The sequence below is a fragment of the Lipophrys pholis genome, assembly GCF_963383615.2.
Source record: "Lipophrys pholis genome assembly, chromosome: 21".
NCBI lineage: Eukaryota > Metazoa > Chordata > Actinopteri > Blenniiformes > Blenniidae > Lipophrys > Lipophrys pholis.
The window spans coordinates 9,163,071-9,187,100 of record NC_137649.1 but is presented as its reverse complement, the minus strand read 5'-3'; the positions used below and the strand labels follow the sequence as shown (position 1 = coordinate 9,187,100).

At 38.8% G+C, this 24,030-nt stretch overlaps 1 protein-coding gene across 1 annotated transcript in view; it reads right to left on the bottom strand.

Moving 5' to 3' along the window:
• Window positions 1–24,030, bottom strand: part of fig4a (FIG4 phosphoinositide 5-phosphatase a) — a 47,759-nt gene that overhangs the window by 12,166 nt on the left and 11,563 nt on the right. Inside the window, exons 9-21 of the mRNA XM_080491146.1 lie at window positions 23,135–23,235; window positions 22,208–22,370; window positions 19,332–19,429; window positions 16,692–16,825; window positions 16,081–16,197; window positions 14,386–14,431; window positions 13,353–13,501; window positions 13,070–13,236; window positions 9,192–9,330; window positions 7,304–7,362; window positions 6,416–6,563; window positions 6,131–6,214; window positions 2,616–2,814 (exon numbers count right to left, since the gene is read on the bottom strand). Coding sequence (XP_080347272.1) covers window positions 2,616–2,814; window positions 6,131–6,214; window positions 6,416–6,563; window positions 7,304–7,362; window positions 9,192–9,330; window positions 13,070–13,236; window positions 13,353–13,501; window positions 14,386–14,431; window positions 16,081–16,197; window positions 16,692–16,825; window positions 19,332–19,429; window positions 22,208–22,370; window positions 23,135–23,235 — 1,604 coding nt within the window. The remainder of the gene's footprint in view (window positions 1–2,615; window positions 2,815–6,130; window positions 6,215–6,415; window positions 6,564–7,303; window positions 7,363–9,191; window positions 9,331–13,069; window positions 13,237–13,352; window positions 13,502–14,385; window positions 14,432–16,080; window positions 16,198–16,691; window positions 16,826–19,331; window positions 19,430–22,207; window positions 22,371–23,134; window positions 23,236–24,030) is intronic.

Sequence of the window (24,030 nt, the reverse complement as noted above, 5' to 3'; positions counted from 1 at the left end):
CGAACAATCATTTGCAAGAGCATGAAGGGAACGCACAATTATGAATGGAACAGTTCCATCTTTTTAAATGGTTATATTAATTTGTTATCTTTCAGCGCAGCTACAGATTGATTGGTACATATGCATTAATACAAGACAAAGCAAATAAATGCACTGCTTCATTTTAGGTCCATCTGTTCCAGTATCACGTGTGACGAAAGAGAGAGAAGCAAAAACACTCAAGAGTGCAACCTTGTGGACCACCAACCTTTTCTTTATGAGCACACCAGGGGGCTATGAACAATACTGAGGACTGAGTCAGCTTTAGTCTCACACTGAGGGTAACATTAAGCCATCGCCAATCAATTCTTTTTTTTTCTGCACACAATTATTTTTAGACGTGTCTTATCATTGAAACACAACAACAAATTCGGTCTTGTTTTAAAGGGAAAGATAACGAATAACAAGCATCCTCTCCTGGGTGGATTTCAAATAGTTTTGATATAATCGGATATAAGCTTCACTACACCGGCTTCTTGTGTATTTCCAAGATGCACGGGGGAAAAAAAAGATTGCTTTAAAAGGAGGAATGAGGATTCGACTGGTTTATCACCGACTGTTTATGTCACCAGGCAGAACAATGCACATGATTCCAAGTCAGGAGACTTTGCTATCAGGGTCACATCAGTTGTCAGTTGTCAGTGTAGACATCAGTCATTACCTTGTAAAATCAAAAATGAAAATTAAATGCAAAATGTAGGGTTTTCATTGAAAGATTGACAAGAGTTATTTCATGAACTTTAAATATAAAAACTGTGTAGGTATCTTGTAGAAGGTGGATTGTTGAAACATGTTTGCTGTCTTTGAATGTCTTTTTTAAAACATGCACCTTTGATGACCACAGAGCCTCTTTCTGTAGTCTAAAGGTGCATTTGTCAATTCATTCTTCCCTTAGTTTGCCATATAATTTTTGCCTTTTAAAATGCAATATAAACAAATGAGATAATCTATTTCATAAAAACTTCAGCATTTCATTTAAAAGCATGGAATGACAGTGTAAGAGCATAGCCAAGAAATTAACATATGACATTTGCTGGAAAGCAAGAATCCCGCCCCTCACGTGGATCTAAAAACTGATAGACCATTAAAATTTCCCAGCCTGACAGAAGAAACTGAGCAGCAGACATCCTAATTGCTGCTCCTCACACAGAAAATGTAGGCCTTTTAGGAATCAACGTCTTGACACCATCTGATGTGCAACATGAATTAGCAGTAATCACGAGGCATTCACGGTAAAACCTTCAACACTGTGCAAGACGTTAAAAAGTAAACTCTTCCATAGAGCTGCTTTAATGCTCAATTACCACGCAACGAATCACTACATGAGAGAGAATCATAGCCATGTATGTAAATCCAGATATCGGCGAAGGCGGCAAAGGACTTCTGATGTTGTGGTGATGGCCTTAAGTAATGTCTGTAACCATAGTAATATTACAGTCGGTCAATAATTACTTCACACATCAAAGGTTATGAATGATTAAAGGCATTTCTTTTAACTCCATTGAAGATGCTGTTTTCTAGTTCATTTGGTCCATCCTGGTAACACACTGACCTCCCCTCTGCGCTGGTTAATTGTGCTCAGACTCCCCTGCTGGTAGAGGAAATCTGGACCAATGGAGGATGGAAATGTGTGATCTGTCCACCTCGGGTGTGAATCAGATCCCGCCATAGAAACAACAGACTGCAATTATGAGTGTATGCACACAGACACACAAACGTCACAGTTTGTTGAACTACCACCAGACCTGTCACTTTTAAGCTATTGTACTAGACTATATCTGAAATGTAACCTTTAGTTCTTATTTTTTTACTGACTGACTGCTGCTCACAGCGACGATGGCGTTCTCTGAAAGTCATCCGGTTCACTATAGTCTCAATAACCTCCAGTAGCTGTCAGCTGTATCTAATTATATTTACCAAAGCCCTTCAGCCTCAAGCAAATCAATTCTTGAAGGACAGCTTGTGATCACTTTACACTCCTTCAACAATGACTTCTCAAAATGAAGCATAGTACGTTAAGGCAATGTAAGTAAATATTGATGATGTTTCCACGGGCGATGTGTTTAATAACTTCGAATAAACCTGCAAGTAAACATTAGTAACAGTGCCAGACATTTCCTGTAAACATAAGGGAAGAAACTAACAGGATGGAATTAAATGAGCCATCAAAAATGAAGGAAAGCAAGACACCTGCACATATCATCCGAAGTCCCAAAAGCAGACAAAATCCCGCTGCATATGGCCGACAAACTCTAGTTAATAATACCTGCTGCTTGTGAACAGGGACTGATATGAGGCGGCCCATATAGTATAGTTTTTACAATAACTATAAAGGCGTCCTACCTCCACCATTTGAATAGCTAGAAAAGACATGTGATGTATAGGAAGATTCAAATATGATGAAACGATCGTCAAAGGTTTATGTAAAATTTTCAATAGTAATATAGAAAAGGAGAGCGAGACTAAAAACTTAATTAAACAGAAATTGCCTCTCATAAGTGTTTTCTTGTTTAACAAACCATCTTTGGACAAGAATCACAGATGTCCTGGATACTGGGATGTGTGTATTTCTATACCTCCTGCGTGCGACTGCTTTCTCCAGACTCTGTTAGCAGTTTGATGGGAGTCGATCGCTGCGACACGGACCCGTCATCGTCTCGATCCTCCTCCGAGTCGTCCTCCGATGTGCTGGAGATGGCCTCCTCGCTGGGGGGAGGGGGAGCGCTGGCTGCAGTCTTCCTCTGGAGCAGCGCCTCCTCCTTATTAGTCTTGTTGCTGCCAAAACCCACACACATGCACTCGGATTAGCGTGAGCACAAATATATTTAATCAGTAATAATACATGTGAAGGTAAAAAAATAAATAAAAATGACTGTATATTCCCGTAACTCAAATCATCAAATGATTGTTGCCAGGTAGCGGGACTCATTTTGTGGACTGAAATGATTCATCAGAGCAGCAGCAGAATAAAGTACCTCTGCGATGCTCCAGAAAGAAACCCGACTAAACCTGCATGTGAAATGAATGTTCTCGTCCCCGGTCTGACCTCATCATCTTCTCACAGAGGTGTCCTCTCATTTCTACAGGTGTAATCCTTCTGGAGTGAAGTGCTCTCTACATTCATCCAGAAAAGCCTGGAGCCACATACAAAAAAGACCAAACCGTTATCTACTGTACCGCCGGGTCAGGGACCTTCAGAATAATCCTTGAACTGCTCCCATTTGTTGTTGCAAGGAAATTAAATATCAGTGGTAAAGTTCACACTACACCGAGGCTTTTACTTTAATTGCTCTTGTATTCCAAAGGAAGATGGTATGGTTTGACATCATAAAATATTTGTGTCTCATCTGAAAACCAGCATAACAGAATGGCATGAAATTTAGTAAAACCCACATTAGAATATAGCAACTTGAGAATGGAAAGATTTTCCAACAGAAATCCACGAAGACCGAAGAGGAACTTTTAATAAAGCACACGATGACATCCCTGAATTAAACAAAAACAAACAAACAAAAATCCCTATACTATATAAATATATAAACAACATCATATACCATTTTCAATCTAATAAAATCTGCAATAAAACCTGACATAAAGTATTTCATTCATAATTTGACAAATGTATCAAACTTATTTATTTGTTAACGTTTATTTAACCAGGTTGGTCCCACTGAGATTAAAAACCTCTTTTCCAAGGGAGACCTGGAACTGGTACAACAATTCTTCACTACTGAGTGCTACTGTCCTGTCAAATAGCTACTGAATGCTTTGGACTTAGTTTCAGTTGGGGTGTACAACACACATAATCAATGTGTGCTGTCACAGTTTGCCATATTGGCATTTTTGTTATTGTAGTAAAACTACCCCAGCTTCGACAAGATGCCCACGAGTAGCTCTTGATTTTCTCCTGCTGAAATACTCCCTCACCATTTTGCAACTGTGCTCCGTCTGAGCAAAGAGGCTCAGAAGATGGATGAGAAGATGCACGGCCGTACAATGTCGAAAGTAAACAACAATTTGATGGTGAGTGATGGTAGATCACGGTGGGTGCACATCAACACAGACCGCACGTCAGATGAGTCATCCAACCTATATACTGTACTCTGTGAACAGAAGAGCACTGCAGCAGGTGTACGCAATCTCCAAGACCTCTCTGCTACCTCTCAGATATATGGTCCAACTCACAATACTTTACTTGATTCTGCAGGTTACATTACCAACGAACAAGCCTCAGTGGATTGAACGGTACTCAAAGCAGAGATACACGGATAAAAATACATGTACCACCACTCTAAAAGAAGCATATTCTAATCAAAAATGAAATTCAGTTTTCATTTAAGAACAAATGAAATCTTTTGTGTCTTAATGGAATTGTACAGTCAATAAATAACTACACCTGAAAAATACACTACCAGCTATTTTTTATTCCAGTCAGTTCGGTCTACATTGTTGGATGTAGCACTGAATGAAAATAGAAATATCAATCAAAGTATGTAATCACCGTTGTATGTCTCATAATATTAATCAATCCATGTATGTATGTATCCAGGTCTATATATATATGAATGCAGAAAGGTTGGTGTGTATGTATCCATCGGTCTATCTATCAAGTATGTATGTTTTCTTTTATCACATCTTCAGTGCCAACAAAATTCCCCTTCATTTTGGATAGAAATATATAACCTGACTAGATAGTGAAGTTGTTTAAGCCTCACTATAGCCTTGCCCTCCACCAACAAGCCCGATACAGTCCTTATTGATTTTCTTTTGCCGTTATATCTTTTTTAAAACATCATGGGATTTTTTTTTCTGTCCCACAAAAAATCCGGGTTTGAATTGATACAGGATTTTGTCGAGGGTTTGGAAGTTTCAGGAAGCGAAGCACCAGGATATAAAGGAATAACAAAATCCAAGAGCTTGAAATGCAGCGTCCATGTCTGTTTCACTTCCAAAAGCAACTGCTTCATGAGGATCCGTACATAATAGCAGTTTACCGATATAAATCGTGAAAATGATTTTTTTTTTTTATCATTTAATAAGAAACTGTATGATGGAAAACCTAAGTTGAAGAGTGATGTAAGCCTAAAAAAAAAATGCTAAGAAACAGCAACTTTTAGAGTCTTAGCTCTGACGGTTGAAAGTGTCAGGGAGAATGCTAAAAAAACATTTTAATAGCATTACACTGAGGGTTTGGTAAAGTCTAGTTCTTCTCTATACCGATATGTGTGAAATAGTAACTTATTTTAAAATCAACAGATAATATGACTATTTAAACATGAAGACATTTCGTGAGCGCCAAATGTGTATAATAGAGCACAACACTGATACCAGTGGAAGCATTACCACGTAGATCTGCTCAAGGAAGAGAAGGCCGATTGTTCATTATGAACTTAATAGCTATCGTCACTCAAAACCTGAAAAAGTCTGTAATCTATTTATTCATCATTGTTAGGGCTGCCGTGGTGGGTTGAGTGTTCATCAGTCAGCGGCAGAAGATAAAAAACAAATCATATTCAAAAGCTAATTACTTTAATTAAGAAACCCCCGCTTTCGTGGGATTCTAATTCAAATAAAAAGCGAAGATATAAAAACACTGGGCTATTCAATATTTTCGTAGTGAGTCGAAAAAATAAACATGTTTCTCAAAACATATGCGTCAGCAGCTAGTGGTGGAGCAGTTATGCAATTAAGAGCCACCAGTGTGCGGAGCTTAAGAGGTGCTCTTTACACTGTTCTGGTGTAAGTGTGTGTGTGTGTGTGTGTGTGTGTGTGTGTGTGTGTGTGTGTGTGTGTGTGTGTGTGTGTGTGTGTGTGTGTGTGTGTGTGTGTGTGTGTGTGTGTGTGTGTGTGTGTGTGTGTTTAACAATGTATGCATACACACAAGGGGTTCATCAATATCAATGCCGAGTGTTCTCACTCATTCTCAACAATAACAGGGAAAAGGTCAGAGTGCTGTTTTTGGTTACCTGAGAACAGTGTTAAATGAAGCTGCGTACATGAGAGCACTGTGACCCAGGCCCCATAGCAAGCAGGGGAAAAAAAAAAAGGGGATGAATCAAAACACCACCAATATTGGCAAAAACACACTCACCCCAGCACTGATTTCCCCGTTTCCTCCGGCTTACGAACAGTGAATGGGCTTGGATCCACTCCTACCGTCTTAGGCATAAATTCCCTTTATAAACACAAATTGGAGGGAAAGCATGTAAAACGACATCAGACTGTACTTGAACATTGGGTCCACTGCTTATCAGAGGCACTTTTCGATAATGAACGTTTGTCTGTTTCTTTCGTAAACATTTCAGTAGTGGTGGGGCAGCAATGTCAACACTGGGCAGTTGTTGTGTAAGTTATGTTGCGTGTGTGAATCTTTCACCTGGCCGAGTTGGTCATGGCAATGCAGAACGTGTCGTCAAAGGAGGTGAGCTCATAAGGTTTGAAGAACTCCTTGTAGATGTCGATGCTCTCATCGAAGCGGTTCACTCTCTTCACAGTGACTTTCTTCATGGTGTCTTCACAGGCGACTGGAGCCACAAGCAAACACAAAACAAAGCAGATAATGGAGATTGTTCATGTGTCGTCCCCAGTGACATATTCCCCCCACTGGACGCAATGCATTGTGGGAACTCAGCGCCATGCCTCGGAGGTCACAAAGAGGTGACGTTTGGCGTGGAGAGCAGCAATAAGGAGTTTCCCTGCACACAACATTGATCTGTCCACTGTATAACGGCATAGCTGTATAAACGGCTTTTAACAGTAGCAGCTACGATAAAAGCCAGCGGGCTTGCCCGTCCCCATGTTGTTGTGACTGTATTTCCCAGAATGCTTTGCGTCTTCATGTTGGCGACGTGCTCAGGCAATCTCTATACAAGATGTCAGGGTACAATGCCTAAAGAAAATAAGGTTATGTTAAAGGTACTGTTGATTTATTCCAGTTAACTGTTGCTTGGTGAATAATATTAAAAACATCTGAAAGCATGATGATTTCATACAGTCCATATTCTGTGTGATGAGTCTCACCAAAGCTGGAACTGCACAAAAAAACTATTCCTTCGTTAAAAATAAAACATTAAAAAAAAAAAAAAAGGGATTTAAAGGGATTATATTTTGCTTAAATTAATACATTTTGTGGATTAAATTTAGCAGCTTTCTCACAGTGATGCTGACAGTGGTCAGTTCACGTCAATGTAAAACCTATTACTAAATTATTGGAACATAAAACAAAACATTGATAATAGAGAAACTGAGAATGTTTAGAGAATACCTTCATCGTAGGGCACAGGCAGGTACGTCAGGACGCCCTTTGACCACCACAGTGTGTAGCTGCAGACAGCGAGACAGAAAACTGTTAAAACAAATGCAGAAAACTTTCCACAGGCTGAGGCGCACTCTGCATTTCGCCCCGTCTTCTCTGGTGCTTCACATAACCTAGATATGAAAATTGTCCTGACTGGACCACCCAATGCACAACTCCAGAAATCAACAGACCTCCATTCAATGTGAGCAATTTGACTGAAAGCACACATTATGGTTTAGTTTAGAGTGTGATGTGCTATTTACAGCCGCTTCACAGCAAAACTGCACTGTGAATTGTGTTCAGTTCCAGCCATGCTAATTTGTTGTAATAATGACTCGAGCCACGGTTGGCCCATTGTGGCCACATAAACAAGTGACCTGTAAATAAAATGGGTCTACCTTTTCGCAAGCATGAAGATAATCAAAAGCAAGAATGAAATGGGGAGACGGACTCTGCACTCGTACCTGGCAATGAATACAAGGCAGCACGAGAACGTAAGGGGACCAATCAATGTGAGTTGATGAAGCAACGACTTGAAGAAGAAGCAATCAGCTTCAGACAAAGGAGACTTTTCTGATTGAAAAACAATTGATCCAGAAGAAGTACAATACAACATGTTCCAAATGTAGTATAATTACTATTGCCAAAAGAATTAACTATATCTTAATGTGTACTGTTTTATGTACATACGCCATAGTTATGCATATATTTTGTTTGTGATGTTGTACATATTTCATGCTTTATGTTGCTTTATAAGTTAACATGGTTGATGTCATTCTTACACCTGCTCTGCTTGGATGCACAGGCCAGCGGAAGCTGTCTCGCTTTTGTCCCTTTTGTCAACAAATTCTGATGACAATAAAGGCATTCATACGTGTGTTTGTAGAAATGGCTGCAGATTTGCCCAAACTGCTGGAAACAGAGCTGTTATTTTGTTGCAGTGTTTTGGCTTTCCATGTAGAAGAGGTGTTATTCCTTTCATCATTCCCCAGTTTTATAAATTAGGTTTTGTACCATTGATTATCCAAGAGATGATTGTTGATGTTGAACAACCTCTGAAGAGCTCTGTGAATCTGTTTATTTGGTTATAGAGACATTATTTTTGCTATATAACTGAATTGTGTATCCATATACATGAGGCATACATCGAGATATATTAAAATAATGAGGCATCTTTGAGGATAATTTCAAGAACCTCAAGACTGGGCAAGGTGTCCTCTTTTTGTAGAAATGAACATGTGATCACTCGTTCTTATCCTGCTGCAACATTATTCTTTTTCATGTCAAAATATCATTAGTAAATTGTTCAAACCCAAATACTGCCCATGGATTGTCAGATTAATAAACCTTGTTTCTATTTGTCAGTTTATGTTTTTTTTTATGTTTTTTAAGCTTTAAAATGCTTCGTATGGTGCTTATTCACATGTACATACCATAGCTGCAGTGATGTGGTGAGCCATAAAATAAATTCCACAAGTGGCCCCCAGTTCAATACACTTTAACGCCAATGTTGAATATTATTTAAAAAAAGAAAAGAAAAGCTTGATTGCTCTTTCTTGGAAGTCATTTTACACAGTTCCACCCACAAACTCAAGCGGAGACTTGCCATAGGGATGGAAATAGATTTTTTTTTTCTTTTTAAGCTTTTTCGGAAACAGTAGCGCCGATTGTAATTATATGTATTTTAAGCCAAGCTATTCAATCAGCATCAAAACAAATGCAAACATTCATAACAGTAAGAGCAGTGAATCAGTCAACTAGTGTGCCTCCTTTAGTCGATATGTATGCAGCTTTAACTGAACTGAATTTGTTGATTTACACCAAACTGTATGTGAAGGTATACGTGAGTGGTTACCTGCGTCTGTCCTGGGGGAGGGCCATGGTGCTCCTCTGATGCAGGTAGAAGTCAGTGGGCAGCTCCCACAGGTGAGGCTTACACTCGGACGGCTGGTAAACTTGGAGGAACAAGTTTATGGCATCTTGCCTGTCAGCATCTGAAATGGTAACATGTACAAGGTACGATGTGTAAAACGTGACGGAAGGGTGTGTTGATATCCATTGTGGGAGGAAAAAAAAAAGAGTACACAGACAAAGAGATAATTTTGATGAGTAGAGGCTCCAATGTTGATAGAAAATAATTCTCCATTTTGATAAATCACCAGACCTTCTAGATATTTACTATTTTTGAGCAACATTCGCAACAATCAATGATCTACATCAGGGCTCTGACTCCAACACAAACGCAGGTAAAAACATCTTCTAATTTTTTCAGATTAAACTCACTTGCATGACTGAGCAGACGTTCTAAATGTAACGACATTTCAAACAATATCCCATTAGGCCAGATGGTTTCACAGTAAGACGAGACACGAAACAGCGAGTTCAATCATGTGCTGCAACAAAGAAGAAACTGTTTTTGGACATTCGACTCTGTCATTTATTTAATGTAACAGGTACCTTTTTCTGTCTCAGCACAGACCGTGAAAAATAGTCATTAATAACGGTTTATTGTATTCATTTTTAACAGAACATTAAGCATGTTGTGTAACCATTTAAAATAGATTGTTACTGCATTAAAGAGGGCCGAAGAGTAGTAGAGTAGTTTTCATGGAGATTGTCCTTTTGTCTAATGTTTTCATCCAAATGAAATTCAACTTAAAAAGAGACCCAATGTACTCGCACCTGTTAGACATTTCAGTAAAATCTGTGATATGGATTGTATGTATTGAGATCACAAGTTTTGAAGGGTGCGGTAGGTTTAATTTAAAAAAACAAAACATTTTCATTTCATTTACATGAAGGTGGCAAATATTATAAACAATATTCTGTCAAACTACTGCTTCCATGGTCAAAACTCGCCTTTCTTAAATTTCTGATGTGCACAAATAATATTTGACATCTTCAACTGTGTTTTGTTTTGGAAAGTTTCCTGGTCCCTGAGTGAGGCCTTTAATTTTGACACTGAAAGCCGATTGTGCCACTAGCAGCATGGGAGCATATTTCCCCATCAAGCCACACTTGAAAATGTGAAGAATCCAAAAATTCAAGGGCACACTTCAGCAGCCTTTCTGGCCACAAAAAAAAAAAAAAAAACTAAGTGAGACACGGAAATGACACTTAACAGAAGCGATCTGTCCCGTTAATGTCAACATGAAAGTATCAGTAACCACTCTTACAGCAGCCACACCTCAATATGCCAGGCTGCGACAGCGTGCCAGGAACATTTCTGTGAGTGTTGGTGAGATCAGCATGCAGCACGTGTTTTGCATGCTGCCCAGTTTGGTGCCATTTAATCCTTCCCCCGACTGTGAAGCCACGTGCATGCTGCTCCGACGTTCACGTTGGATAATTACTGGCTAAATGGGGTTCCATTAAAGTCTGCCACAAAGCCTTTTCTCTTGGTGATTTTCAGGCGGAGAAGTACGTCGCGAGATAAATGTTATAGAAAATTGTGAGCAATCTTATGCATGTGAAAATGAGGTTATCGAGAAGAAAACGTCTTAACCCAGAAGTTTAAAAAAAAAAAGAAAAAAAAAAGACAAAATAGGTTTCTTCATTCTTTTTCAACAAAACCTTTTGTCATATTTGCTTCCATAGTTCAAGAAGCTGCAACAAACGTGGCAGCACGTACTGTATATTTATCTGACTCAAATGCGTCGGTGAGTCAGACACGGGACGTGAGAGAGCCTAGTAATAATAGAAACGCGTGCGCCGTGTACTGCTCAGCAAGGACAAACACTACGTGTTCTTCAAACTTACACTTGAAAATATGTCCAAGGCATTAAATCCAAGTCTGAAAACATGGCCTCGACGCAACTATAAAATATTTCATATCACATCAAGAAGTATAATCTACCCTTTTGAACCAGAAATGTGTCATTTTAGGATACGCTTCATGTGCGGTCGTTTCAGATTTAGTTTTAACAAAAGCTTTAAGGCTTACTGCTGTGAGATTAGTCGTGGTGATTGAGAAAACAATAAACAATCAGACTAAACTTGAATACTATTTTTTTATACCATCAACTTTTTAAAGCTTTGGTTCAACTAATTATCGTATTCCACAAATTTTGCATGCTTTCTTTGAGTCAGACACCTTGAACTGTGTGGGTTACTCAAACATCGTTTTTTTTTTACTTTTGGACCATTTATAGTGAAATAATATAATCATAACAGAGAAAAATCTGTTTTGTTTTGTTTACACCCTAATTTGGTGGTGAAGTTTTAAGAAGATTTGTTCTGTAAATTAAACTTAGTTAGAATTATTGACCTAAGCTGAAGGTATTCCAGACAGTTTTGGCTGATTCTGTCATTAACGTCATTAAATTGAATAAATGAGTTGTGAGAGAAGAGTTCTAATTTTTTTTTGCCATCTTGAGAAGTTTATTGGTTTCTTTCTTTGCAGGATGTCAGGATTGTTCCAGATGGGTCTGAGTCTGAAGAAGATGAGTGAAGATCCATTTATTTCAAGAAATCCCCACCAACTGTCAGAGATGTGCTGATAGTATTACTTTTGAAGTAGCTGTGTTTTTTGATGACAGGATTGAAGAATGGAAGATGGGGATCTCTACTAAATGTGTTTTCAGTGTCTTGCCAGGCTTCATCTAAAGGGTTACGTTTGATCCATTTCAGAATGTGATATCCTTCTAAATGTTTGGTACTTCTACGACACCATCGTCCTTGGTGTTCTGTAGAATTTTTAAACTTATACGAGATGGTTTGTGTCTCAAAATTCTTATGGGAAAACAAGAATCAAGAGTGTTGAACCAGGCTTTGGGTGGTTCTGTTGGGATTTTTTGTTGGAAATACTTTGGGCTTGTTTGTAAAATCCTCCAAACTAATCAGAGCATCACAGAGCAACAGTCACCTTGATCAGCTACTTCAAGTCTTAAATCCTAATGTAGGTTGTGTCGTTATTGGTGGGAATATTGTGTTGCCGTATGGTTGAAGGGTTCTGTTTATGTATGTGACATTATGAAAGCATTGACATCATTTGACATTTTACACTCTGTTAAACAATAAGTGGCGTTTCTGGCTCTTGTCTGATCAAGTCCAGACCAAAAGATGAGCTCACATTTCAGAATGAAATGAATTCAAAGACACAGAGAGCTTAACAACCATTTTCCAAGTCTGCCCAGCAGTATGTTGTGGTCAATTGTGCCGAAGCCAACATTTAAGAGCTATTGACACCAATACTGAAGCTCTGGATGCGTCACTACTCACATAAGCAGTTGGTTCCCCCGCTACTTTTAGAACGATGCAATAATCTGTATTTTTCACCTCTCTCCCTCCACAGTGACTTCTTCAGCGCTTGAGTACATATACGTGCCAAACAGTGTGTCGGTCTCATAATGAAGAGTGGTCAGGTGCTTCACTGGCAAATTGCTATATATATATATATATAAGTAACAGGAAGCAATTGTTCTACTGACCTAGTTTCGCTGGGTCGTAGGTGTGTGGGATCTTGTGTTATTTAGAGGGCACAATTTGGGGTTCCCAACAGAGGCATCAGACGCAGAAGTTGTCTTTGTTGCTTTGAAATGTTGTTAACCTGATATTTCAACTGTTTATATTTATATATGTTTGCTTAGACTGAGCCCATGGCTTAATGATAACTGGGGAACTAACAGTACATTCAATTTCACTGTTTCAATAACAGTAGTCCTTGCATGAAAGTTTTTGGGTGAAAAAAATCATGTTACAATGATCATGACTGTAAAACTGTGTAAAACACACCTGAGAAGGCATTGCTGTAGTAGCGCGACAGTGTCTGCATGATGTCTTTGGAGTGCTGAGTCCAGGGTGCGATCTTGCGGTAGGTTTTAACCCTATGCACCAGCTGAGAGCCGCCATATTGTAGCGACAATGTGTCTCCATGGTCCTCATACAGCTCCTCAAACAACCTGGAACACAAATGACAAATAAGGACGCAGCAGTGAGCACGATCTGTGTTTGCTTCTGCACACACATTTAATGCCTTACAATTTGACAATATGTGGAAGAACCACATGAGCTTTACCTCACACAGTCTGTGTCAAACTGGAGTTTGGGCTTGTCGATCATCCCAAGTGCATAAAGCTGATAGGCCAGCGCACACTTTCCCACCATGAACTGGGCAGTATTGGTCCGGTCCAGACAGTCCACACAGTTGGTCCTCAACACACCAGTCTACGATGGAAAAGAAATACAACTTAATGGTATGAATAATAAGCATGCAAAATGCAAAAACCATATCTGGAAAATTATTAGAATCACTTGAGACAATAGCTTAACGGCCTCATTCATAATCAAAAAAGAAACTCTAATTGCCGGGAAGCCAAATTAGGACCCAAACCTGAATCAAGAGTGTTTACTAGTAGAGTACTATAAAGACACTTCAAATATATTAAATACATACCGCAATTTCTTACTTGTCTGACTAATAAATGTTTATCTAATGTAATCTAATCTAAAAGGATATTAAAATTGTATGTGTGGTGCTGACCAAGTACATTCTGCTTGTCTGTAGCGGAGACCTCATAATCACATTTTATCACCATTTTGCACAGAAATCTAGGAAAGTTTAGTTCACAACCATCTTTGTGCTGCTGGACATGAATTGAGTTAACTTGATTTAAATCTTGGCTTGACCAAAATAGTGTATGTAACTTTTTACAAGCTATTTCCCAGTTACCAGAGTGCAGCCTCAGGTATGAAGGCGGCTTTAGCTGGCGATATATTAGTCTCTCAGCTGTGGAAAACCCTGCCTGATGTAATAATCTGTTTTTACAACAGATCACACAAAGATGGCTGTTGTATGCGAGGGCAAAGTATCACAAAAAACTCTAATCCTTCGTTTATACATCCAATGTACTTGCACTGGCCTAGTTTTGCAGCCACACTAATGGATGTCATTTTCAAAATACTTATCTATTCCGTTGATCCAGAAATAGTGCATTGAATTGGTATTGTATATATGTATTAATCATCCTCAACAACTCAACAAGTAAACACTTTTCCACATTTACCTCATCTCATTGAGACTGAGGCGCCAGAGTCTGACCATGACTGACCTGCACTCGTCCACTCGATGTGATTTTTCCACCGAGATCTCCCCACCTGTAAAATTGGCATTCAATTAAAACACATGTAAATAGATTTTTTTTTTAACAAAAAACAAAAGCTCAAATCCTGTGCACATCAAGGCTTCTGCAAGCATTGTGTCTCTGCTATTATGATGATCCTACTACAGAAATTGTGACCAATTCAAGGCTGAAAATGATGAATGAATAAGTTATACACATGCAAAATTTTGAGAAAAGGACAGCTGGTGTTTTCTAGCATTAAATCAATCAATTCTAACCATGGCCAACCTGCAGCATCAACTGCATTGTTTATTATCATGCCATTTGCAAACACCCAAACACAATGGACTACTCTCTGTATCAAGATGAGAAATTATGAGGCATGAACTCCTCGTTAAACCATCACATGTATTTTTTTATTTATTTGCCTTTAATGCTGGACTGTTGTCACTACTGGAGAAGAGCGGGTCAGTTGACGTGTCCTCTGTTCTTGTCTTTAAGCAAAACTAGATTATTAAATATGTTGAGCGTCATTGTTATCATTCAGGCAGCTGATCTTTTAGCACCTTGAACAATCATCAAATAATTCATTTGACCTTCATTGAGATTATTTCAAAGCTGTGTGTTCTGTTTAATTACTTTTTTCCTGCGAATCAAAGTCAATAGTATAAATCAACACTCCCTTTTTCAAGGGCTCACCTGAAAAGAAAAACAAATCAGCAGCAAGCGCAGGGAAAATCACCTTGTGATGAAATGTGTCTTTAAAAGTTTAAAAGGGGAGACCATGAAGATAAACACAATTAATGGCCTGACAAAGATCCACAGGTAAACGTGTGGTTAAGGTATTAGGTGAGAGTGCCGACATAAATGCAAACATAAACAAACGTTCTACTTGTGCTTATTAGTAATGAGCTACTTTTTGAATGAGATGAAACCGACAGGTGCTGCAATTATTGCAGATAAGATACAGAAGATAAAAAAAATTAATGCTTATGAGGGTCACATTTGTGAGCTCAAGGAAGCATGAGGCTGTGTGCATGAGTGGCCCTAACAAAGAGAGCGAGACAGGATTGAGTAATGCAAAAGAACGGGTAATAAATATTGGTCGTGGCGTGGTCGTTTGGTTATGTAACAGAATGGTAATGTCGGCAGAAAGTGATTAAAACATGCAGACAATGGACGAGCCGGGCGCTAAGTACAGGGATGGAAATCTCCTCAGCTCATTAGCAGAAATCTCCCTGCATTACAACTGTCATCAGGCATAATTGCCATTAAGAATTCATATGAGGAGATTTACTAAATTAACTAATGTCGAGAAGTGTGATTCTGAGCATGTACCAGTATAAAAATGGATGATACAGTGACTTTTAGAAGACATCTGATGAGCAAAGATGAAATACATGAGTAGTCTGCACATAGTCTGCTATTTTTAAACTTTTTTTTGTCATACAAGACATAAAACCTGTAACTATCGCTCCTTTACTCACCTTACATGCGCTAACTTCAAAACAGTACTCGGAGGAAGTTGTCAATTTACACACAACAGGTGTTTGTATTGTACAAACCAGCTGATAGAACATTTGAAATCCTGTCTGACAATATATGAATCAGTCTCTGCTGGATTTTATGTGGACAAAAACAGCATTTGAACAAGAAAAATAAAGGGGGAAAAAAACCCGTCACCTGTCATCTGGTCTGAGGGTGTGACTGTAGAAGTCTGCGCGATTAATAAAGAAACCTGTTCGCTTCACCACGTTCTCAGCTATCATACTTAGGCGGTCCAGAACGTTGCACAGCTTGCTGAGGAGACAAAAAGTCAAATCTTAGAAAATCTACTTTAATTCACATAAACAATTACGTGTCATGATAACTGCATTAATCCATTGCTTTAGTACTATCCTCTTTCACAAAACACTACAAACATTTGAATATTGCAAAATACTCTCATTAGTTAGTTATACTCCCACATGTCTTTGTAGAAGGTTTTTACCCCATAAAGAAACTAAGAGACTAAATTTACTCTAAAAGTAAGTAAAGCTCATCGCAGGAAATATATTGGAAATATTTACTGTCAAAGGAGGTTTACTGAGCCTCAACAAGGTAATACTGGAAAGAGAAGCGCCAGATAACATCTTAATTTGTACCAAGTAAATTCATTTAAAGAAGATAAAATACAACATTGACTACATTGATATTACTTGAATGTTACTGATAAATGACAATATTTCCAAACCAAATGAGTTGAATGTGCGGATGATATGTGGACTTCACTACATTTCCATTTGTATTCAAACCTCTTGGTATAGCGAGCCATGTCCCAGGCGATGTAGTCGATGCAGTGGTCTGGGGGGAGGAATTGATTGAGGTTGATCACAGCCGGGTAGAGCTCTTCACTCAGGATCTTCTCATGTTTCCTTTTTTCACGTTTCTATAAGAGGAGCACACAAAGTCACATGTATGGCTGATTGCGTAATCAAAGACGCTACTTGACCATTTGTTAGATGCAACGCATAATCAGAATAAACATCCTGTTGCCTAAAAGGATGCGAGAGAATGCCAGCAAGTGCAACGTTTCTCTTTAACGTATTCATTTCTTCTCCTCAGGGAAGCAATTTACAGGATGCACTGACAATATATGCTATGGGGCTGGTGATTGGATGGATGAGCGGATAGATGTATAGGTCAAACAGATGTAAATAGCTCTGAAATTTGGAAAGTTTCTACATAAAAAAAACTCAAAAGAAGCTTGCATTAAAATATTCCTTAATATTTAGTAAATTAATGTTGTCCTATTGAATCTCTGAAATAAAAGTTGAACAATAACAGATTTTAATAACGTAGTATGATCCTGCATTTCCTTTTGCACCGTGCAACTAACGAATAACAGTCATACAGTCTATTAAGTTATTTCTCTGTGTCGTCGTTCACTGCCCTTTACATCTGATCACCCTTGATGATAATTGCTTGAACGCATCATTTAGCCGGTCATTCACATGTCCGGCACAGGCAGAAAAACACGGCGACCTGCCAAATTATCAGTTCATTTCCTCACCCATTCAGCCAAAGGTTTTCATGCAGTTTGGCGCGTCCACACACTCAGTCACACTTGATGGGCACAGATGAGACACTACGAGCACACCACACGTGTACATACACTGATGGCTGCAACACATCTATTCTTCAATGGAATAAACCAGCATCGGAATACCACAGTGGTGTGGATCACATCATCCAGACATACATTCAGCGATCATGAATACAAATGTGAAACAGTCGCACATATGCACATGGACCAAATGAAAGGAGGTGGCTGGTGGCAATTTCAACTGATGGAAATGAATAATGTGATTAAATCAGTAATGATCTGCTGAGTAAAAGACAGGGCTTCATGACTATTTTTAAATAATTTTTCTTTCCCTTTAAAGCGATTCCATTTGGATCAAATTTTTCATATCATCCAGATGACATCAGAATTATTACAGCAGTACCATTAATCAAGGAAAACGTGTCTAGCGAGGGAAAGTTATCGCTCTCCGTCAAAACTAAAGGAAAATGAAGGAGAGTGGTTGTTAAAGGGATTCACATGTTGAGCCACGTGTGCCTTTACTCCTGCTCTGGTACACACTTGGAAACCCAGAATAAATACGTCTTCATATCATGATTTGAGAAGGCTCCACGGTGACCCCCGTCATCATGGGTGACATTGACTGTCACGGTCATATGGATGATGGTCAATTCATCCCTCTTTCTGTCTCTCCGGGATAAACGGGTGCACAGTGTAAGCAGGGGGTCCCCTCCCACATTCCCCTCAGTCTGCGAATTTCACATGGCCATGGCTTGTGCAGACCTCTGAGATCTGTGATTGGTCCCTCGGCTTGCAGCTCCCCTTGTGAGTGGCAACGTGAGCTTAAAAGCTACAGTGTGTATAGCTGTGGCCTTAGATAAACTGCTTAATGGGGAGGCACACACAAATGAAAAGGAAAGAAAAAAAGAAAACAGTGGAGAGAAGCATACACGGCCTTAATTTTTCTTTACTTGTTTAACCCTTTTACTAGATTGATTGGACTTACAGCTGTAAACAAATGAAGGAGCGATTCTGCCTCTTTTTCTAAATACTTCAACTTTGAATTACTGGCAGTTATCTAATATTAATGTGTGATTTTCGTTGTACAAAGAAGTTCATGTTACACACACTGATGAATCTTGTCTATGAAAAGACACTTTTACAGAGGATGTAATCGTGGCCATTGTAACTATTCAAAAAGGGTTAAATTGGATAACTTGAAACCATCTACTAACTCTCAGAACCAATTATACTTAAACCGTTTCTATATATTTATATATAAATAGATTTTATCAAGGTGAGTGCAGTTTGACAGTTTATAACCAGTTTGTGGTCAAACAAACAACTCTGTGAATATGTGCATTGAAACGTTCCTTTTTGCAGCTGCCTGTGTGTTTTTCGAGCGATACGAGAGGAGTTTATCTGCTTGTCATCACTAAGCCCCAAGAAAACCTCTGGTGAATGGATTAGTTCAACACGCCAACTACTTATTGAGTGAATCTACTGGAATTGCTGATGTAATTCAAAGATATTACAAAAAAGTCAAAGGCTTATATTTACTTCTTACATCATTTCAACATTACATCCTCTTACACAGCTTATAAAATGTACAAAAGAAGTAGAAATTAATCCATTGTTGGCATTGAATACGATCTGATCCGACGATACGGAGCTTCTAAAACCTTTTACAAAGTGTTGCTTTGTTTGTTTAGTGCTGAATTTAATTAAATTACTTTCATTAAATCATTAAAGTGAATCGCACCAAAGGTTGACGGGGAAACGATTGAGATTAGCTTTGTAAGTGTTTTGCAGTCACATTTCCACACTTGAACCACACTAGCCATATGGTTACTTTATTAGTGTTGTTTACCTTCACCAGGTTGAGGATGATAATAGGTGAGCCAAAGCGCTGCAGCATCTGGTCAAAATGGAGGGCAGCTACATGGGCATAGGGGTCAGCTTGATCCACTACAAAGGAAGAAATTGACATGTTAAGATCTTTATCAAGATCAAAATTTACTTTGTTGCTCATTTGGCAATGAGACATAAGAGAACCACATGCCAGGAAGCAGGATGCTGAAGCTTATGTTTATTGGTAATCAACCATATATGGTAACTTCCTACTTTTCTTTCTGTTGCCATAAAACTAACAATGATAAATGAGTTAAAACGGTGCTGGAAATTGAGATAGGTGTAGCTTGAACAGGATTTTGATCATTACAAAAATTACATACATAACATACACGCCATTATGATGTGTGTTATGCATATAAGCTTTTAAAAGTTACAGTATGTCCATTTTGAATCATTGGCCTAATGCATCTGAGAAAAGTCTTTTTTTTTTTCATTTTACCATTCAGTTGCTTGGGATCAAATGATTTCTTTAACAAGCAAGGCCCGACCAAAATGACACCAATAAAAACAAAAAGAGAAAGTCATGGGCAGAAAAGGAGGTAACAAGGGATCCTGAGGAGTGAAAGACTCATGATAAACCAGACAAGACCAAAACACTCATTAAAAGACCACTAAAACAAAGATGGCAAAGGTATTATGCAATCAAACATGTACACACTCCACAATCCTTCATTAAAAAGTTTGTGACACGAGTTTTAAAATCATTAATGTTGCTAAATTCCAATATTCAGCCCACTTACAAAAAACATGTTATAAGAAGACACCAGTGGGTGCAACCCAATGCATCACTATGCAGCCTCACAAAAAGAAATGCAAAAATCCTATAGATCCCTGTAGAGTCATTTTAATATGAATGGCATGGCATATGTGTGATTTTTGTCAATATTTCAGTCATATAAATGACATAATTACCTTTCTTTTTCCACTGAAGATAAATAAAAAGTCTTGAAATATTCTATTAAAAGAAGATGAAACTTGTAATTATTTCAGTGATTCAGAAAGATTTCAAGGAGTACAATGGAAGCCAATTAATTATAGTTTAAAACGTTTTTATCATTATTTACTCTTGTCAGAATGAGTAGTAAAGATTAATCCCAAATGAACCTTTGGTTCTCCAGCTCATCTTAAAACATTTTCACACATTTCGTCCCCCACTTTCATCTTTGCGTTCATTCCTTTTTATATTTTCCCTCCAATCAGCAGTGAAGCATTGCTCCGGACCTGCACATGTCCCGACACTGGAGTGGTAAAGCTCCATTTGCAGAAATAGGTCAGATCATGCTGCCGCTCATCTGACACGACTGCACCTCAACACTGACAAAGACAAGCAAACCGCGTTCAGCTTCTGTCCACTAATGTCTCAGAGGAGATGATAGTTTATAAAAAAAATAGTTTATGTACTCAATAGCGATGATGAGGATGAAGGACCATGACCAATTAAGGTCATCTCCCTCACAACCATGGATTTACGGTATATTGTGGCGGTCATAAACACAATACATATATATTTACGCAACACTCAAGTCTTTAAAGTGATAGCAGAGACGAGGTAATGGCTGTGGCACGGTGTGATATGAATGGCTGTCTCCTGCATGCACCAAGGCTGACCTCAAACTGTCTCTTCGGCACGTCATTGACCTAGATTCATCTAATAGCTGTCATTTGTTCCTGCCAGCATCACAATCAGATACCGTTTACAAATGTATTGAATGTGGGTCAGGTATCAGTGGATTGTGAGCTGAGCTTTGTTTAAAATGTGGCTTTATCGGTCCCACAACACTCGAGCCAGAGGCGGGCTCACAACATATTAAAGTTCAACCGATAAGACCTGATTAAAATTAATGTCATCTATTTTCACTATCAGAGATAATGCTAAAGTGAAATGTAATAACAGTCTTTCTATACACAATTAGTGGGCTAATGAGATGAAAGCATCAAAGTTCCTCACATGCCGGGACAACCTGTTCTATCAGAAAAGTCGTGCATAGATTAAATGCTGAGCGAGTCCTTTAACACTGGTGTGAATATGTTTACACCTGAAAGCACATGAAAACAATCACAGGATTAACACACAATTCTGGGATTTGCTTTCAGATCCTCACTGAAGGCTGAATATCACCCAACAAGGGGAACGTATACTAACCTCAGGAGGGCACACAGTGTCAAACTACAAAGACACACAGACAGTGTAAGCTAAACTAATGGTGCAAGGTTGGGGCAACATTTAGCAAAATGTCAGATAAGGACTGTCTTTAGGGATCAAAGTGGAAGCAGGATGATGAGGTAAGTTGATACACCGAGGGATCTTAGTGTGTCTATCTCACACAGGCAAAATGTCATCCGAGGATGAATTAAAGGGCAAACCGGAGGGAAAACAGATTATGATTTAATACAGGCATTGTACACAAGCTACCACCAGTGTTTTCCTGTGTGTTTCATGTTTTTTTTTATCCCAGACATAATGAGATGGCAGACAGGATACAAATATGAAAACCAACAGGGGGCAATCCTCACTTCATAGACTCCTTTTTGGGATTTTTTTTAATTTATTTTTTTTAACCTTTGTGCCCTTGCTTGCAAATAATGGCCTGAGTATGAAACCAATCTTTTATTTTTTTAGTGCATTTCTTCAAATTGCCTCCTCCCTCTGGACTGGAAAGCTTGTTTCGGGTTCAGGCTGAAATCTAACCATCCACTTTGGACATTTTATTCATTTTTTTTTTTTTTACCTTTTAACTTTTTCCATCTCAAAAATGTCAAAAAGCCAAATATGATGTTAGATATCTCAGCCAGACGCACAAAAGGATAAGACGTGTAACAAAGCAATCTTACATCGGATTGGAGGTTTTGGCATCATGGTGGAAATATCCTGAGACCAGTAGAGCGGCACTGAACCTCGCACCTGGACATAGGACGAGTAGCTTCCTGCTGTAAAAGACATTACTGAGGCATCGTGGACGATCTGTTCAGTCTCTACTTCATTAGCTACATCTCCCTGGAAGAAAAGAAAACACAAGGATGAAGACAATAAAAAAAAAAAAGCAGTAGTGTAGATCAGGAATAAATATTTTCCTTGATTTTAATTTGGGTGAAAACCACAAACAAAGATTCGATTTAGAGGCAATCATTATGTTGCTTATTTGAGATCTTCATAGATTCACTATAAGAATGCATACATCACCTTGAATGGGGATTTTTAATTATTACTTTTTTAAATCTCACAATTCTTACACAGATATGCAAACTGGATCTGCTGCTACACTGAACCCTGTGGTGTACAATCAGATTTTAACCTATCGTAAGGTTGTTAGAAAATCTGGTTAAATCACAGCGACACTTTTCACTGATGACACTCTTTTGTCATGGCAGACCTTTCAAAATGTCAAAGCAACAAAAAAAAGACATTACTATTATTCATAGTTAATACAGTTATGTAGTCAAAGGGTTCTCAAGCCTATTCAAGCAAAACTATGATAGTCCAAATCAAACACCAAAGACCCTGGAATTAAACAACCAATTTGCCTGTAAGTGTGAAAATAAAGTTTACCTTAATCTTAGATAATTCTGTGAGTTCATAAAGTTGTTTTTTTATCTCTCTATCCCACCATACACCCACACAGACACTTATGCATACTCAAGAAAGAGGCAGTGGGTCAAATTAACCCCCTGTGAGCAACCTTAGTCATCCCAATCATCCCAATGGCTTTCAGCCCTGCCTCCACTATCTATTATTTCCCGTTGCCCCGGCAACTGCTCTACCTCACAGTTGGCTCCTCTTTTGAGGAAGCGGGTCCCGGCGAACTTGCTGGATCGCCTGGCAATGAGAGTGATGTGAACAGGCCGGCCGTAGATAAGGAGCTCTGTTGTCAGCGAGTAAAGGAGGAATGGTAAAAAAAAACCCGACAAGGACGGCATCACCTGTGTAAACACACTCATAGCACTTGTAAAATACACAAATCTAAATTACGTTTCATCACCGTAGTCTGGCGTTTCCCCACACACTTGTCATAGTCTCACACTGGTTCTTATCTTGATGCTTAGATGAGCAGACGCTAAAAATATTTGGATGGAAGCTAATTTCATTATCACAAACAGAAGGTGTCCTCCTTTTTATGTACTCTATCGGTAAAGTAAGTCAAAATCTTAGTACATGATCCTTTAAAATGCACACAACACAACATTCCTTCCCTTTTTATGGAAATGTAACGGGGGAAAATGACACTGGGAAGAGGATTAACCCTTACCCCTGCTGCTGTGCCCCTCCTGAAGCACTGCAGCATCTCCACAGCAGAGGCCCGCATCACTTTGAGAACCAATGATTTACCACCTGCCTCCAGATTTCAGTGTCGTCCCATTGGCGGTAAGTGTTTTCTAGCGTCTCATCCAGTGAGACTCCTTTTATTTCTTTCACACACTCAGAAAAACAACACTGAAGGCCAAACAGTTTCCAGGAATTGTCAAAATTCGGAGCGCCCACATATTGTTGCTGTGCCAGCGAGACAACAGGAAACAACAGTCTGGTGGTTTGCACCGTCTCTAAAGTGTTCTTCAGCGTATGCTCCTTCCAGGACACAAGCTTCAAACAAATGCTGCTTTCAAAATATTAATTAAAAGTAAACAACCATTAAAAAAAGAAGTCAGTTTTCCCAGAGTTA